This window comes from Leucoraja erinacea, chromosome 19, assembly GCF_028641065.1.
Source record: "Leucoraja erinacea ecotype New England chromosome 19, Leri_hhj_1, whole genome shotgun sequence".
In the NCBI taxonomy this organism is placed as follows: Eukaryota; Metazoa; Chordata; class Chondrichthyes; order Rajiformes; family Rajidae; genus Leucoraja; species Leucoraja erinaceus.
In genome coordinates, this window is record NC_073395.1 from 12,499,178 (window position 1) to 12,518,069 (window position 18,892).

The 18,892-nt window shown below is 45.7% G+C and overlaps 1 protein-coding gene across 3 annotated transcripts in view; it reads right to left on the bottom strand.

Annotated features, from left to right (window-relative positions):
* tmtc1 (transmembrane O-mannosyltransferase targeting cadherins 1) overlaps positions 1-18,892 on the bottom strand; it is a 118,996-nt gene that overhangs the window by 76,230 nt on the left and 23,874 nt on the right. For all 3 annotated transcript variants that reach the window (XM_055650320.1, XM_055650319.1, XM_055650317.1), the window contains exon 4: positions 18,279-18,455. In XM_055650320.1, coding sequence (XP_055506295.1) covers positions 18,279-18,455 — 177 coding nt within the window. The remainder of the gene's footprint in view (positions 1-18,278; positions 18,456-18,892) is intronic.

The window sequence follows — 18,892 nt, forward strand, 5'->3', positions numbered from 1 at the left end:
ATGTGGCGATCAACATGTGTAGGAACTGCAGATGTTGGTTTAAATGAATAATGCTGGAGTAAATATATTCTCTGCTGAGTTGAATCACTGCTCAAAGAGAGAACTTCGAACATTGCCAAGTGTTCATCAGTTTCCAGCTCAGATTAGGAGCAACCCAATAGAACAGCCTGCTGTGGTGCACTCCCTTTTCCTGACATTGTTTTGGCACCGTGATGAAGTACAAGATATTGAGTTCACTTTTTAATGTTTTACTAGAGAGCCTGTTCCATTGATCAACCCCTCCCTCAATGACGCATTGAAAGATTCCTCTTTAAATGTAAGGGCTGAAGAATGAATCCAACATTGGCGACACCAGATGGAAAACATGGGATGAGTCTCCAGGGATAGTCAAAATGTTGAGAAATAAACAATGTACTGATGACATTATAGTACAGTGTGAAATTAAATCGACTTTCAAAAAAGTGGATGAATACAATTAATTACGTTTTGAAAGGTAGTGCATCTTTGAGCCAATCCTTTGGGGGAAGCATTTAGTAAATTCCACAGACAAGACAGGAAATCAAAGACTTGGTCAGACAGCTTTTAACTGGTGCTTATCTAGCAACAGCTCTCTCCACTCAACATGGGTACCCTCTTATTTGCAAGACCACACAACCATTATATCGGCAGAGAATGGAAGTATATAGAAAGGATGAATTAGAGAGTTTTCATTTACATAAGGCAAACGTAAAATGTTGGAGTAACTCAGCGGGACAGGCAGCATCTCTGGAGAGAAGGAATGGGTGATGTTTCGGGTTGAGACCCTTCTTCAGACAGAGTCAGGGGACAGGGAGTCTAGAGATATGGAAGGGTAAGGTGTGAAAATGACAGATCAAAGCAGCCAATGTTAAAGGAAATGTAGATAGCTTATTTTATATGAGTCAGCATGCTTATTGACCAATAAAGTATATTTGAAGTCCATACGCTTGCTTCAATGCAGCAAATTCAGCCGCCTATGGACACACAAGCACAAATGTGAATATGACTAGATGATCTGTATTTAGTGATAGTGGCTGAAGAGTAAATATTGGCAAAGACTTTGGACTTTAGAGATATAGCGCGGAGCTCACCGAGTCCGCGCCAACCAGTGATCACCCCGTACACTAACGCTATCCTACACGAGGGACAATCGACAATTTTACCGAAGCCAATAATCCTTCAAACCTTTGTATCTCTGGAGTGTGGGGGGAAAACCGGAGGGAACCCAGAGAACCCAGTACGTTCTCCCACGTGATCACATGAGAACGTACCAACTCCATACAGACAGCACCCGTGGTCGGGATCGAACCCAGTCTCCGGCGTTGTAAGGCAGCAACTCTGCCACTGTGCTGCCATAAGGCTACCCCAAGGAGCTCTCCTGATTTACTTTGTATGAAACACTTTCACTTTTGAGGGTAAACAAATTTGGAAGGCAGCACCTCCAGCAATCAATGTGGTGCTTTGTTTGTACTGGTCTGGGCATATCATCGTAGGTTGCGCCTCCAATCTCTGTATTGGGATTAAACTACAACCTTCTGACTCAGAGGAAAGACCATCCGCACTGAACCACCTACATCAGTGGCAATGCATCTCTCGCCTTTCAAGTGCAGGAGTCAAATCTCCCTGTGAAACGATGCGGATGGATGCAGACCACCCTCTCTGAGAAACTTCAAGCAGCAAACAAAAAGATATCACAGCATTAGCAGGAAAAGATTTATTTTCTCATAAAATAAATTGTTTCCTGAGGAACTGGAACCAAATGAATTTTACGCTCGTTGATGCTGCTATATTTCCATTTCTGTACTTCGAGCCTGTCATGGGAAGGAGAGACTTCACCTGCAATAAACAATCTGGGAACTGCAGATGCTGGAAAATGCCAAAGCAGGACGCAGAATGCTGGATCAAGGAGTATGAACAAGGGATCCGACTAGGGTTGCCAACTTTCTCACTCCCGATTAAGGGACAAACGGTCAAAATAAAGGACAAATTCCCGACAGCGATTCATTGACTGACTTGGCCGTGGCTGGGTGAATGATGAGTTGGCCCGGGTGCTGGACTGCACACAAAGCCCAGCCGGCGGGCCAGCTGAGGAGTTTTGGCCCACGTGCAAAGTCCGGCAATCCATCCAACTCATGAACCAATGATCGGCCGTGAGAAGGAGCGGTGGTGCTGCCAGCAGTAAGTGAAGGTCGGAGCGGTGGTGGTGTCAGCAGTAAGTGAAGGGCGGAGCGACGGGGCCACGGGCGAGGCGTAGCTGCTGCTGCACTCCATGGGCTACGTCTATATTTAGCCCAATATACGGGATGTCCCGGCTAATACGGGACAGTTGGCAACCCGAGTTCCGACCCAATATGTCACCTGTTCCTTTTCTCCAGAGATGCTGCCTGACCCGCTGAGTTACTGAGAAGTAATGAGAGGATAGATACAAAATGCTGGAATGCTCAGGCAGCATCTCTGGAAAAAATGGATGGATAACATTTTGGATGGGTACCCTTCCTCAGACTCTAAATAATCTGGGATTGGACGCGTTTTCAAAGAAAGGTCAGAAAAGATCGACCATAATTGTAATATTTCACACGAAAAGTGAGCAGAATGGGGCTAATTTCTCAGGAAAAGTTGATAAGGAATGATCCAATAGAAATCATTATAACCATTAAAATTATTGAGAGGTGACATATTGCAATCCTTTCATTCTGGGGGCAGGGAGTGGTCTAGAGCTAGAAGTCACAAATATAATGTCGCTAATAAGTTCAACAAAGTTTTCTGGAGAAAGATACTCAGCGAAACTAAGGAACTTATTGTACTGAGGAAAGGTCAACAACCTGAAGTGTATGTACACTCTCTCTGCAAATGCTGTCTGACCTGCTGATTATCTAAAAAAAAAGATACAGATTGCTGGAGTAACTCCACGGTTCAGGCAGCATTTATGTTCTCCAGAAATAGATGCTGTTTTTTTGGGTCGGGGGGAAAGGTCTAAAGAAGGGTCCTGACCCAAAACTTCAATCATCCATATTCACCAGAGATGCTGCCTGACCCGCTGAGTAACTCCTTTTTTTTGTAAACCACCAACTCTGCAGTTCCTGGTTCCCTGCTGAGATTTCTAGCATTTTGCGCTTTTCCTTCTGACTTCAAGCAACTGTCATGTTTTCCTATTGGCGATGCTGAGAAGAATAGCAGGAGCTGCTGGAGTGCACAGTGTATTATTTGATGTTTTAAAGCAACATACATATCGACTATATCTGCTTTTTCCAACTATAAATTTTCCGCCACTCTGGCTTGTTACCAAGAAAGCACTGGGTGGAATCGGCAGCCTCTATCCTGTAAACAGGGAACACCAACACCCAGATTATAATTATATAAATAATTTAAAATCGCAGGCAAAGTCTGCTCGAATGAGCCATCGCACTGATTGAGACGGGAGATTGTCAGTCTGCACAGAATTTATTTCCAGGAAAGATCTCCTGCACTCCTGCTGTGAAGAATAATGCCAGGAGCATTATAATTAATGAATGCACCATCTTTGCACCAGGCAGCTCCTGGTCTGAAGGTTGATATTTCGAATACAAACTAATTCACTCGCAAAGTCACAAAAACACTGCGAGGAACATTAATGTCTATTTCGATAACAACTCGCCCTCTCTCCCAGGTAGATCACAATTTTGCCTCAGCAGCAAAGATTCACCTTGGTTAGGGCGGCACAGTGGCACAGCGGGTAGAGTGGCTGCATCACAGACCCAGAGACCCTGGTTCAATCCTGACTTCGGCTGCCGTCCGTATGGAATTCCCACGTTCACCCTGTGACCACGTGGGTTTCCGCCGGGTGCTATGGTTTTCTCCCACATCTCAAAGCGGCATGGATTTGTAGGTTAATTGGCCTCTTACCATTTTCCCTTGTGTGTGTGTGTGTGTGTGTGTGTGTGTGTGTGTGTGTGTGTGTGTGTGTGTGTGTGTGTGTGTGTGTGTGTGTGTGTGTGTGTGTGTGTGTGTGTGTGTGTGTGTGTGTGTGTGCGTGTGTGTGTGTGTGTGCGTGTGGATTGGATGTGGGATAACAAATAACTAATGTGAATGGGTGATCGATGGTCTCGGTGGGATGAAGGGCCTGTTGCTATGCAGTATCTCTAAACTAATTAGGCCACACCTATTCTTCACCCAACAAGAAGGGCGGCACGGGTGACGGTGATGCAGCGGCAGTGTTGCTGCCTTACAGCGCCAGAGTTCAATCCTATCTACAGGTGCTTGTCTGTACAGAGTTTGTACGTTCTCCCTGTGGGATTTCCCCGGGTGCTCCGGTTTCCTCCCACGCCCCAAAGGTGTACAGGTTTGTAGGTTAATTGGCTTGGTATAATTGTAAATTGTCCCTCGTGTGTGTGGGATAGTATTAATGGGCGGGGATCACTGGTCGGCGCAAACTCGGAGGGCCTGTTTCCACGCTGTATCTCTAAACTAAACTAAAAGATCTCACAGCAACTAATGGAATGACTGTATTGGTCTGCTGGTTTAGCATTGACAGTGGCTGGGGCAAGAACTTTGACCAGGTTTCAAGATATGTCTTTGGATGGTGCCAAGGCATCCTTTCATCAATGAATTCCCAGAACAGGCACTGGAAACCCATGGAGCCCCACTATCATCTTGCAATGTATGTCTGCTTTGATTATTCACCATTACTTTACTGCCAAGGGAGCTGGATTCAAATCCAGATGAAATGAAAACAGGAAATATTGATGAGACGTTCTGACAAAAGGCAATTAAATTGAAAGATTGAATTCTGCTTCGCTCTTCATGTGTTGCTCAACTTGCCAGGTAACACGAGCATTTTTCTGCTCCTTGTTCCAATATCCAATTGCAGCTTTTATTTTTTGCATTCTAGATCCAGTTACTCAGCCTGAATAATGTTGATTATCAAGGATACACAGGTTCCTTATTTAAGGCTCTCTGTCCAATACCCAAACAATGGTAAACTGATATCACTAATGGGCCAAATGCTGGACTTTGGAATACTGTTCAGGGAGGGAGGGGCGGGGAGAGAGGGAGGATTGGAGGAAGCGATAAAAGAGAGGTGAAGGCAGGACGAGTGATGGGTGGGTACAGGAAGGGCATTTGTTTGGCAGATGCGCAGATTTAGCGGGGCTAAAGGCGAGTGGTGAAAGTAAGATAAACAAGTGTCAGATTGGGAGAGAAGGAGCAAAATATAAAACCAGATATAGCTGGAAGGGCACAGTGGGGAGGGGAAAATTATAGATAGAGGAGAAATGAGGAACTCAGAGATAAGAGATGGATGTACGAAGCAAGGGATCGGAGTAGTGTGATGGGAATAGTTGGAGAAATTAGTGTTTGCATGAAAGAGAGAAGAGCGGGGAGTGGGGGCGTGACTTGCCCCTAGCATATAGGTAGTGGTTGAGAATGGGATAGCACAGAAATAGTATGAACGATGGTCGGAGTTCACTCAGTGGGCCGAAGGGCCTGTTTCCATGCTGTATGTCTAAACTAATACTCTGATACCAGCTAAAGCAAGGTGGAAATCTGAGCAGCAAAAATAAATTTATTGTGATGGTGATAGGGTTTTTTTTTTTTAAACAAAATACTGCCAGACTTTATAAAACCTAGTTATTAAACATACACACGAAAACATCATGGTGTGTGGAAATAACAATTCCACATCCAAATGACTCCATGGACAGCATTAAACTTGCCGAGAGGAAATGGATTTATGCAAAACTGTGCATTTTTCACAAAGTATTTTTCACATTTCTTTAGACTTTCGAGGTGTGGTGTGAAAACAGGCCTTTCGGCCCACCGGGACCATGCCGGCCAGCAATCACCTCACGCACTAACACTATCCTACACACTAGGGAAAATTTACTATTTCACTGAAGTGAAATTAACCTACAAACCTGTACGTTTTGGGGTGTGAGAGGGAACCTAAGAACCTGGAGGAAGCCCACGTGGTCACGTGGAGAACATGCAAACTCCGTACACACAGCACTCGTAGCCAGGATCGAACCCGGGTCTCTGGCGCTTCTACCGTTGCGCTTCTGTGCCACACTATGTTATCCCACTTTCCACACCACAATGCTGAACACGTTGCTCTGCTTTTGTTTGACAAGAACAAGGTCGTGTTTTTCTTTTGTTGACAGAAAATAAAAACGCTGGCACCCCCTCACAGAATCTGTGTTTCTGGGCAGGATTCCATTGAGTTTTCGCTTCACTGACAATATTGTTACTGTGCTGCCAAACCAATGGAGCTCAAATGGGGAAAAAAAAAAAGCATCTGATCTCACATCTCTGCTACACACTGCCTCAGAGGATCAGCCACTTCCCAGAGTTGGGCCACAGGGCATGGTGGCGCAGCGGTAGAATTGCTGCCTTTCGGCGCCAGAGATCCGGGTTCAATCCTAACTATGGGTGCTGTCTTTACGGAGTTTGTACATTCTCCACGTGACCTGTGTGGGTTTTCGCCGAGATCTTCAGAGAAGATCCTCCCACACTCCAAAGACGTACAGGTTTGTAGGTTAAGTGGCTTCGGAAAAAATTGTAAATTGTCCCCAGTGTGTAGGATAGTGCCAATGTACTGGGATCACTGGTCAGCGCGGACTCAGTGGGCCGAAGGGCCTGTTTCCATGCTGCCTCTCTAAACTAAACCACACAAAACTAAACTAAACACGGGATAGCTGTCCCAGCTGCCAGAGGCTGGTGATATAATTAACAATAAGACCATCAGAGTCTAGAGAGTAAAATCTCATGTAAGGTCCCCCAAGTTGTGGGTTGATGACCCACCCAGGAACCAAAGCACAAATTATAGACTGGAGTTTTAGGGCAATTCAGAATAAAAGGACGTACCTATAGAAAGGAGATGAGGAGGAATTTCTTTAGTCAGAGGGTGGTGAATCTGTGGAATTCATTACCATAAATGCTGTGGGAGGCAAGTCAATGGGTATTTGTACAGCAGAGATTGACGGGTTCTTGATTAGTAAGGATGTCAAAGGTTATAGTTGAGAAGGCAGGAGAATGGGGTTGAGACGGAAAGATAGATCGGCCATGATTGAATGGCAGAGAGGGTCGAATGAACTGATGAATTCTGCATGCTAGTTCGAGGGGCTTTTGAATAAGTTTCAATCATTGCCCTTGAGGATCCTCACAGGTTAATTTTAAAGGTTCGTTGACACAATTTCAAAAAGATTCCATGGCACAATTTTAAAGGGGAGTGAAGATATTTGCCATTCAGAATGTATTATCCGATCATCCTTATATTGGTGCTTGGGGGATCTTCCAGTGCGCAGTGATAGCTCTGCTGCCTGCCATAGTAAAGTGACTGCAACTCAGTAAGACTCCACTGTCTAGGCTGGGTGGCTTGAGGTCGCTCAATGCTGGCTTCTTGGCAACGTTCAGGCTGTTTAACTATAGCTGGGTGAGAACTTTCTAAAGGCTAAAGGCAGCAGGGAACAAAATGGCCACATGGTTAACAGTGTGGAGGAAAGTCAAAACTGCAGAGAGATGGATCGGGACTGATCAATCCAAGGGCAAGATGGCAAATGGAAGTCAATCCAGAAAACTGAGTGTAGACGGGCAAAATTCACGTGGAGTCTAGGGTCTACGTTCAGCGGCACAGCGGCACAGTTGGTAGAGCCGCTGCCTCACAGCACCAGAGACCCAGGTGCAACCCAGACCTTGGGTGCTGTCTGCGCGGAGTTTGCACGTTCTCTCCATGACCACTTAGGTTTCCTCCCACTTACCCAGATGTATGGGTTTGTAGGTTGACACAATATGCTGCAATGGGTGGGTGACGTTTTGGGTCAGGACCCTTCTTCACACTGAGAGTCAGGGGAGTGGGAGACAGAGAGACAGTCCCCCCTGATTAAAGTTTATTTCTGTATGCCTCGTTGTCACCTTCTCCAAGCTAATAATGATCTATGTACATTTTCCTTGTTCTCCATCTCTTTTGATGTCTCATTTACACACCTTACCCTTCCTTATCTCTGTGTCTCCCTCTACCCCCTGACTCTCAGTCTGAAGAAGGGTGTCGACCCGAAACGACACCCATTCCTTCCATCCAGAAATGCTGCCTGTCCCACTGAGTCACTCCAGCATTTTGTGTCTTTCTTCGGTGTAAACCAGCATCTGCAGTTCCTTCCTACACTTCTACACTAAATTGCCCTTAGTGTCTGGGGAGTGGATGAGAAAGTTGGAAAACATGGAACAGGTATGAACGGGTCGCCGTTCACATGGTCAATGGTTGGCGTAGATTCGATGGGCCGAAGGAACTGTTTCCATGCTGCATCTCCAAAATAAACTCAATATTACAAATTTGTGCAATTTGGGATATATGTGTCCTTGGACAGATGCTCTCCTGTCCTGTGGCAGATGTTCACAGATACAACTCAATCATTACCTTGAATAACCCAGCCCTAATCTATATTCCGCTCCCCTGGAGTCTGTGGAGTGGTTGCTGGGAGGTATCCAGCCATGGGTTCACTTAAGGTCACTTTATTCGCAACTGGTCTCCAAGATTGATATAATCCAGTTTCAACGAGGTTTTCAGTGAGGCCTCTGACCCAGCTTGGGAATCATCTTGTATCTTGGGCTGATCAGCCTCAGCCTACAGTCCACTTTAACTCATTGTCTGTCTTGGCCCATTGTGTCCCTTTACAATGAGCTGCTGCAATAAATGGCAGGGTGTTGAGTAGTGTGGAGGAGCAGAGGTATCTTGGAGTGTGGGGCCACTGGACTAGAGTAGATTGCAGGCCAATGAGTCCTGGACTCAGCATATTGATGCAAACATCACATTGAAGCCCATCAACGCCTCTACGCCCTTGGAAGAATGAGGGGACAAATACTCGCTTGAACTTCTATAGGTGTACAGTACATTTTGTCCACTGGGATAATATAGTAGTGTATGGGTGATTGAAAGTCAGTGTGGACTCAGTGGGCTGATGGGCCCGTTTCCATGCTGTTTCTCTAAATTAAACGAAGGAGCAACGATGACCAAAAATGAGTTGGACAATTCCCAGCTCCTCACCAGAAGGAATCTGTTAAATCAGAGCTGCAAATCAAGCTACCGATGATAACTCCAGGCAATCTTTATAAATATTTATACACGCATCACTCTGAGCATCGCCTAGAAAATATATGCGATTCCTTGCTCTGTTGCTTCTTTCTGTTCTATGGGTTGTGACTGGAGGAAATGATTCAATTAATTTTGGAAAAAAAAATATTAGCTCAATTTAGAAAATGATTTTTTAATGATGTTGTGATAAGCAAACAGTGAGAAGCTATTCTGAGGCACTGTGTCAAATCACGCTGAAGTACTTGTTAACTGCATTATCTTACTGGAAGCTACTGACCACCAAAAGAGAATTCAACCCCACTTAAAATGATATTACGTCTCAATAGGCTCCTTTCCACTGGATTTCTTCCTTCTGGTCAGAGGAATAATAACACCATGTGAAAGGCAGCAGCATCATCCTCGTCTCTCTCGCTCTGTATTGTGTCTGCGTTTGTTTTGCCGATTGATTAGACGGCATGAACAGAAACCTACTCTGCATCAAGCAGCTGCCCATGCTCTTACGCACACACGTGCGCACGTTAGGCCGTGCTGTGCACGCTAGCGACATCACATCTCTCGATAGCTCCCTCACTGGAATCAGAAGGTCAAGAGTTCAAATCCCACTCCTGAGATTCTAAGCACAACATCCTGTAAACGCCTGTGTTTTTTTTGTTTTACCCGTTAAATGTGGGAGATTGCATGGGATGAGTTTAAAGACCAAGAGTGTGTTCCCTACGCAGGTTCCCCGTGGTTTGCGAATGCCCACGCCACATACAGTCTGTAGATATGAACGGGAATTTGGGAGTGGAGGGGGACGGGTTTGCCGGCTGCTGCAGGCATCCTCTGTCGTGTGGGAACATGTGTCCTGAGGCTCTAAAAGGTGCTGGTCAGGCCGCATTTGGAATATTGGGAGCAATTTTGGGCACCATATCTGAGAAAGGATGTGCTGGCTCTAGAGAGGGTTCACAGGAGATTTACCAGAACAATACCAGGAATAACATATGATGAGTGTATAATGACAGCAGGCCTGTACTCACTGGAGTACAGAAGAATGAGAGGGGGCCTCATTGAAATGTACAGAATAGTGAAAGGCTTGGATAGAGTGGATGTCGAGAGGATGTTTCCACTAGTGGGAGATATTAGGGGTCATAGCCTCAGAATTAAAGGACGTTCTTTTAGGAAGGAGATGAGGAGGAATTTCTTTAGTCAGAGGGTGGTGAATCTGTGGTATTCTTTGCCACAGAAGCCTGTGGAGGCAAAGTCAGTGGATATACTTAAGGCAGAGATAGATAGATTCTTGATCAGTATGGGTGTCAGAGGTTATGGGGAGAAGGCAGGAGAATGGGGTTAGGAGGGAGAGATAGATCAACCATGGTGGAAACGTGGAGTAGACTTGATAGGTCTACAATTCTACTCCAATCACATGATCCTATCAACACGGTACTTGGCCACATTTCCGACTCGTATTCAAGTTTAGTTTGGCTTAGTTTAGAGATATAGCGTGGAAACAGGCCCTTCGGCCCACCGAGTCCACACCGATCAACGATCCCCGCACACTAATACTATCCTACACACACGAGGGACAATTTACAATTATACCCATCCAATTAACCTACAAACGTGTACGTCTTTGGAGTGTGGGAGGAAACCCACACGGTCACAGGGAGAACATACAAACTCCAAACAGACAGCACCCAAAGTCAGGATCGAACCCCAGTCTCTGGCGCTGTAAGGCAGCAACTCTACCTCTGCGCCACCGTGCCACCCACATGCCAGTAACGAACGATTCTGAGGAACCGTACCTTGCAGTAACCTCGGGGGGGGGGACTGTATTCTGGACAGTATTTATCCCTCAAAAAAGGTTGTTTGGCCATCTCCAAAACCGCTACTAATGGGATCAGCTCTCTGGATATGCTGGGATGGTTCAGCTGCCTTAGAACAGCTGGGAAGAAATTGTCCCTGAATTCGGAGTTGTGCATTTTCCCCACTTCTCTACCTTTTGCCTGATGGGAGAGGGGAGAAGAGGGTGGACAGAGGCTGCAACTCGCCCTTGATTATGCTGCTGGCCTTGCCGAGGCAGCGTGAGGTTCACAAGTTATAGGAGTAGAATTAGGCCATTCGGCCCATCGTGTCTACTCCGCCATTCAATCATGTCCGATCTCTGCCTGCTGATCCCATTTTCCTGCCTTCACCCCATAACCCTTGACACCCGTTCTAATCAATAATTTGTCTATCTCTGCCCTAAAAATATCCACTGACATGGCCTCCATCGCCCCCTCAATGAGTTCCACAGATTAACTACCCTCTGACTAAAGAAGTTCCTCCTCACCTCCTTTCTTAAAGAGTGTCCTTTAATTCTGAGGCTATGATCTCTGGTCCTAGATTCTCCCACCAGTGGAAACATCCTTTCCACATCCACTTTCTATGCCGTTCATTATTCTGTAAGTTTCAATGATGCCCCCCCCCCCTCCCCCAACCTTCTTAACTCCAGCGAGTAGAGGCCCAGTGCTGTCAAATGCTCGTCGCATGCTAACCCACTCATTCCTGAGTGATAACAGTGCAACTGTCGGTGGATTACCCAAGTAAAAGAGCAAGCACACAGCAGCTTGATGCTCCAACCTCTCCTTCCCCAAGCTGCCGAGTTGCACATACGTGCCAGTTTGACAACAACCAGTCCCCCTTGCAACAGGAACAGCCTTCTCACAGAGAAAAGCCTCGAGCCAGAATATTTATAGCGCCCAAAAGCAACAGAGCACGCGAGGAGGTTCGATAAAACATCTTAAATTATATATGGCATCTTGAAATTCAATCTTTGCAACCAATTTTAATGAAAGTTGTTTCCATGAGCAGCAGTTTTTAAAAATAAAATGATATTACAGGAGTTGTCACACACACACACACACAGCTCAAGTAACTGTAGCCTGAATATATTCAATTTTAAATGCTGATTATTTCAACTGCAATGCAATGAGGCGCAAATCTGACCATAGTTTCCCCCAAGGGATCAAATGGCGATCTCCTGCCGAGATGCCGGGTCCATTAGGTTTAGTTTTAATTGCAAGATACAGATGGAAAAGGTCCCTTCGGCCCAACGACTCCATGCTGATCATCGATCACCCGTTCACATGCGTACTATTAGTTCAATGTTATCCCATTTTTGCATCCACTCCCTAATTATCAGGGGCAATATACAAAGGATCAATTAACCTACACACCCGCATGTCTTTGGGACGTGGGAGGAAACCAAAGCACCTGGACGAAACCCGTGCGGTCACGGGCAGAACGTGCAAGCTCCACATAGACAGTACCCGAGGTCAGGATCGAACCTGTGTCTCTGGTGTTGCGATGCAGCATCTCTGCAATAGGGGTGTCAGAGGTTATGGGGAGAAGGCAGCAGAATGGGGTTGAGAGGGATAGATAGATGAATGGCGGAGTAGACTTGATGGGTCGAATGGCTAATTCTGCTCCTAGAACATGTGAACTTATGAACTACCTATAGAGCAATACTGACAAGGTTCAACCTTCCAAACTTGCCTTGTATCTCAGGCTTCCTGTATTAATCTGGGCAGACTCAAGGGCTGAACACCAGCTTCTGATCCACTGTACAGAGAAGCAGCCAGCACTCAGCTGCCACAGATCTGCAACGTCACTCCCACCTCCCGCCCTTAGGACTTGCGATGGCAGAGTTTAACTTTTGCCACTGGAGACAGTGCTCTGGTTCATGTATTCACCAATACAGACGGTCAATTAATAATGTTGGGCTTTTTTTAAAGAGATACAGCGTGGAAACAGGCCCTTCGCTCTACCGAGTATGCACCGACCAAAAATCGCCCGATCGCACTCATGCTATGTTATCCCAGTTTTCCATCCTACACACCAGGGGCAACTTACAAAAGTCAATTATCCTACAAACCTGTATGTCTTTGGAATGTGGGAGGAAACCGGAGCACCCGGACAAAGCCCACGCAGGCAGGTATTCCCTTTATCGTGTATCTGTACGAAGGGGATGGCTCCATTGTAATCCACTCCAACGACGTACAGGTATGTTGGTTAATTGGCTTGGTGCTTGTGTAAATAATCCCCAGTGTGTGTAGGAGTGTTGATGCGTGGGGGATCGCTGGTCAGTGCAGACCCGGTGGGCCGAAGGGCTGTTTCCGCTCTGTTATCTCTAAACTACACTAAAACAAATGTCTTTCCTTTGACTGGTTAGCAACCAACAAAAGCTTTTCACTGTACCTCGGTAGATGTGACAATAAACTAACCTCAAACGCCATAGTGAAGGCATCTACAATGGTGGCATTTGAATCGAGACTTTTGGATAGACACATGGATATGCAGGAGTAGAAGGACATATATCACGTGCAGGCAGAGGAGAGTAGTTTAACTTGGCATCATATTCAGCTTGGACATTGTGTGCCGATGGATCTGTTCTTCTGCTGTACTGTCCTAGTTCTAAGTTCCATGTATGTTTCATTCCGCACGGCTGATCTGAACATGTTGGACAGACACAAAAGGCTGGAGTAACTAAGAGGAACAGGCAGCATCTCTGGAGAGAAGGAATGGGTGACTTATCGGGTCGAGACCCTTCTTCAGACTCCAGCTTTTTGTGTCTATCTTCGGTTTAAACCCGAATCTATCATTCCTTCCTACACATGTTGGACATGCACCAGGAAAATATCTCCTTCTGTTCTTGGTAATTCTCTTCTACATCTATTTAAGGGCAATTTAATGGATTAGTGTCTCAGCTGAGAACCAGCACCTCGGGCAGTATGGCACTCCCTTCAGGAGTGCCTGCCATGACTCAGTAATAGTAGACGCCCGAGAGCAAAGTCTTTTAGGACAGAGATGAGAAAAATATTTTTCACACAGAGAGTGGTGAAATTGTGGAATTCTCAGCCACAGAAGGTAGTTGAGGCCAGTTCATTGGCTATATTTAAGAGGGAGTTAGATGTGGCCCTTGTGGCTAAAGGGATCATGGGGTATGGAGAGAAGGCAGGGATGGGATACCGAGTTGGATGATCAGCCATGATCATATTGAATGGCGGTGCAGGCTCGAAGGGCCGAATGGCCTACTCCTGCACCTATTTTCTATGTTTCTGTGTTTGGGAACGTGCAGTAGACGATCTATTTGGATGTGGTCGGACATATGCAAATTCTTGGAGAAAGCCCCGGAGACTGGGGGCTTGAGAGGATACGAGCGGAGGCAGAGAAAAAAAATCGATCCAAGTCCACCACAATAAACGCAACCGCACGATGCCTCTCATGTACATGGATTTGAGCAGTGCGGAGCTCAAATCCGCTGCTGCAAGACCCCGGTGAATGTGAATGCTCACAAGCAGCGTTTGAGTGGCTTCTTGCAAGGAGACGCGATCAGGCCTTGAGTTAGCTGTCAGAAACTTCCGAGGTCATCTGTCGGAGGGTCTGGGCTCATCGCCAGCTCTGACTGAAAGAGTCGGCACTTGACCTCGTCCCGTTCCCCACGCAGTGCAACAATCTCCGGCATTTCCTCCCAAATTCCTGGCAACATGACTGGTCGAGAGCGAGGCACTGACAACAGGGCTCCTCAAACAGGCAATTAACTATCATCGAATCATAATGATGCTTCAGGGCTTTTTAAGCATTTAACACTCAAGGGCCTAATAGGCAAGAAGCCTGCTCATTATGCAAATATAAAGCACACACAAAAACAATAGAATGATTCAGGTCAGGAGGCCACCGAACCATCATCATAGCCGTGCTTGTACTTTGACACCGCTACCCAATTAACCCCACTCCCCTGCTCTTTTTCCCACAGCCAATTCATTATTTTCCCTTCAAAATATTTATCCAACTCTCCTTTCCAGACAACGGATTCCCAGTCACACACCTTGCTTCAAGCAAAAAAAGTGACTGCGTAAAGTGAAGGAAGAAACTGTAGATGCTGCTTTAAGCCGAAGATAGACGCAACAAGCTGGAGTAACTCAGCGGGACGGGCAGCATCTCTGGAGAGAAGGGTCTCGACCTGAAACGTTACCCATTCCTTCCTTCCAGAGACGCTGCAAGTCAGACTCAGCCGTTCTGCCCCTCTCTTGCCTGCTCCACCAAATCAATCACTGCTCAGCTTTTCCCTCAGTGCCATTTTCCTGTGTTAACCCCATATCGTTGATTTATTTAATATGTATAAACCCGTACCTTGAATATATAAGGAGAGTGGCCTCACAACCCTCTGGTGGAAGTGGGAATTCCAGGTAAAAGGTTTCAGTCAGAGAGAGTGAGGGTGGATGCTAATTAAATTGTCGATAAACACAAAATGATGGAATAACTCAGCGGGACAGGCAGCATTTTGTGTCTATCTTCGGTTTAAACCAGCATCTGCAGTTCCTTCCTACAACATTAGTTAAATGGGGTTCCACTGATCCTTCGTTACCACCTCTCCCACAGCCAACAATGGACGTGTGGGTGTCACCTTTCCTTGGTCATCGGTCGGCGCTGGCTTTTTGTTCTGAACCTTTTCATACCTCTCATTTCCCTCCCCCAATTCTCGTCTGAAGAAGGGTTTCGACCCAAAACGTCTCCTATTGCTTTTCTTCCTGACCCGCTAAGTTACTCCAGCATTTTAAGTCAGTGTAAACCAGCATCTGCAGTTCCTTCTGACACAGTTAAATTGTTTGATTGTATGAAGTGATTGACTGAAAGATACAGCATGGCAACAGGCCCTTCGGCCCACCGAGTCCATGCCAACCATCAATCACCAGTATACACTAGTTCTATATTATCCAACTTTCTCATTCACTCACTGCACAATAGGGGCATTTTACAGCTCTGGAAAAAAGGTCTTGTGGGCAGATGAGGTGAAGATCAATCAGAGTGATGGCAAGGGCAAAGTATGGAGGAGAGAAGGAACTGCCCAAGATCCAAAGCAAACCACCTCATCTGTGAAACACGGTGGTGGGGGTGTTATGGCCTGGGCATGTATGGTTGCTGAAGGTACTGGCTCACTTATCTTCATTGATGATACAACAGCTGATGGTAGTAACATAATGGATTCTGAAGTGTGTAGACACATTCTCCCTGCTCAAGTTCAAACAAATGCCTCAAGGAGTTTTTCAAAGCTACAAAAATGGTACATTCTTGAGTGGCCAAGTCAATCATCCGTTCTGAACTCAATTGAGCATGCCTTTTATATGCTGAAGAGAAAACTGAAGGGGACTAACCCCCAAAACAAGCATAATCCAAAGATGGCTGCAATACAGGCCTGGCAGAGCATCACCAGAGAAGACACCCAGCAACTGGTGATGTCCATGAATCGCAGACTTCAAGCAGTCATTGCACGCAAAGGATATGCAACAAAATAATAAACATTCATTTACATGACATTGCTGTGTCCCAAACATTATGGTGCCCTGAAATGGGGGGGACTTTGTATAAACACTGCTGAAATTTCTACATGGTGAAACCAAAATGTATAAAAATGGCATTTATTCAAATCTGACAATGTGCACTTTAACCACATGTGGTTTTTTCTATCACAAATCTCAAGTAGTGGAGTACAGAGGCAAATAAATAAATGACGGGTCTTTGTCCCAAACATTATAGAGGGCACGGTAACTGCACTAAACCCTGGTGTTTATTAGTTACCACATACTACAATGTGGAAATGAACTGAGCTTCAGTATAGCTAAACCCATGCATTAACACTTTGCAGGTTATGAACAATTGTGGTGAGCTTCCAGCCCCCCTGCCAGGTTTGTAAAATAATGTTGCATGCAAGCTACAGGAGGGGAGTTTCTCCAGGCTTTTAAGTGTGCATTAAGGCAACAGAACAACCATGACTCTATTTCCAGAAGCCAGACAACTCTGTCAGACTGAGACGAGCTCACGTTTGGTGGGTGTGGACCACTGTTTGTCGTGCAGTTCAGCGCTTAATCTGCCCCCAAATTCTCAGCATGGTTTAATAATCAACCACATAATTTGGACGGCCACCTGGGTTTTATTTAACTACATGTGGGAAATACGTTTAGTCTCAGCAGCACCTGCTCAACACAGTGACAGCGGGCGACGTCTGAAGTATGGTCTCGGCCCAAAACGTCACCCATTCCTTCTGTCCAGAGATGCTGCCTGTCCCGCTGAGTTGCTCCAGCATTTTGTGCCTATCTATGGGCAAGACCACGGTTGGCACAGAGAGCACTGTATTCTTCTCCTCATTTAAAGACAGATGTTATCTGTTGCAACAGTTCAGATGCTCATTGGAATTAATGGGGTGTGTCGTGATGAAAGGATTGATGGGTTCCGTTTATACCGACTGGGGTTTATAAACGAGTGCAAAGGGCCGTGGTTGAAACATTTCCTATCCCAAGGGCTCTGAATAGAGTGGATATGGAGAGGATGTTTCCTCTTGTTTGGAGAATCTATACCTGGGAGTCACTGTTTAAAACAGAAGCCGCTATCTATCTGTTAGATAATGACTCACCCATTTACCTATTAGAGGTTTGTGGGGCTTCGCAACTCTCTTCACCAAAGAGTTTTGGAGGCAGAGTAGTTTAGTTTAATTTAGCGATACAGCGTGGAAACAGGCCCTTTGGCCCACTGAGCCCGCGCTGACCCGTACACCAGGTCAATCCTACACACCAGGGACAATTCACAAAGCCAATTAACTAACAAACTTGCATGTCTTTGGAGTGTGGGAGGAAACCAGAGCACCTGGAGAAAGCTCACGAGGTCACGGAGAGAACATACAAACTCCGTACAGACAGCACCCGAAGCCAGGATCGAACCCAGTCTCTGGCTCTGTAAGGCTGCATCTCTACCGCTGCGCCACTGTGCCGCGCTATGTGGCATATGGATGTTAGGATTCAGAAAGGATCAGCCAAAGCTACAATCTCTGCCAGGCACAAACTAATAACATGGCAGGAGGGGGATCCTGATGGATTTTTCATAGACTGACAATTTTTACTTCTTATTAGAGCCTGAAAGAAATGGTTTTCTGAAGAGAGTGCGGCACATTCAGTTTATTCACATCAAGTTTATTCAAAGTTAAAGCGATTCTTCATCAACAGGAAAAATAGAAACAGTGACCCTCTCCTTCAATGCTTCTGTCCTGCCTTCAGTTTGACAACAAACGCAGCAAAAATTGATGACTTAACTCGAACGCCCAGGTAAACTGCATATTATCTTTTGGTGAAACAACATCTATTATGAAAGTGTTTGCCACTCGGATAGACAGAAAGCTATTCAAACTTACGTCAGAAGTCTTTTGGAACACAGAATAAGAAGGTCGTAGATAAGACACACTCCAAAGACTGTGATCCCCGTCTCTTTGACCAACATGGCACAGGTGCCAAAGAACAAGCTCAGCAACAGGTAGACTGGCGAGCTGGTGGGCGGAAAGCTTTCTCCAACGTCATTGCAATTCACACTCCTGCAAAGAGAAGATTATTCAAGCATTTGATGCAATGGTCCAAGTTATTTTTTTAATTGATCTTAACACATAACCAACTGCGCCAATATCAATGGGTCAAGGATCTTCATTGTCACATGTACTAAGGTACAGAGTGGCCAGATAAATATCAAAAGCATATATAAATACTCCAGCATTTTGTGTCTATCACAAATGACACACTTGGACATGTTGACTGAGTAAACAATCACCGTTGTACTGAAAACATAGAAACATAGAAATTAGGTGCAGGAGTAGGCCATTCGGCCCTTCGAGCCTGCACCGCCATTGAATATGATCATGGCTGATCATCCAACTCAGTATCCCGTACCTGCCTTCTCTCCATACCCCCTGATCCCCTTAGCCACAAGGGCCACAAACTCCCTCTTAAATATAGCCAATACTGGCCTCAACTACTG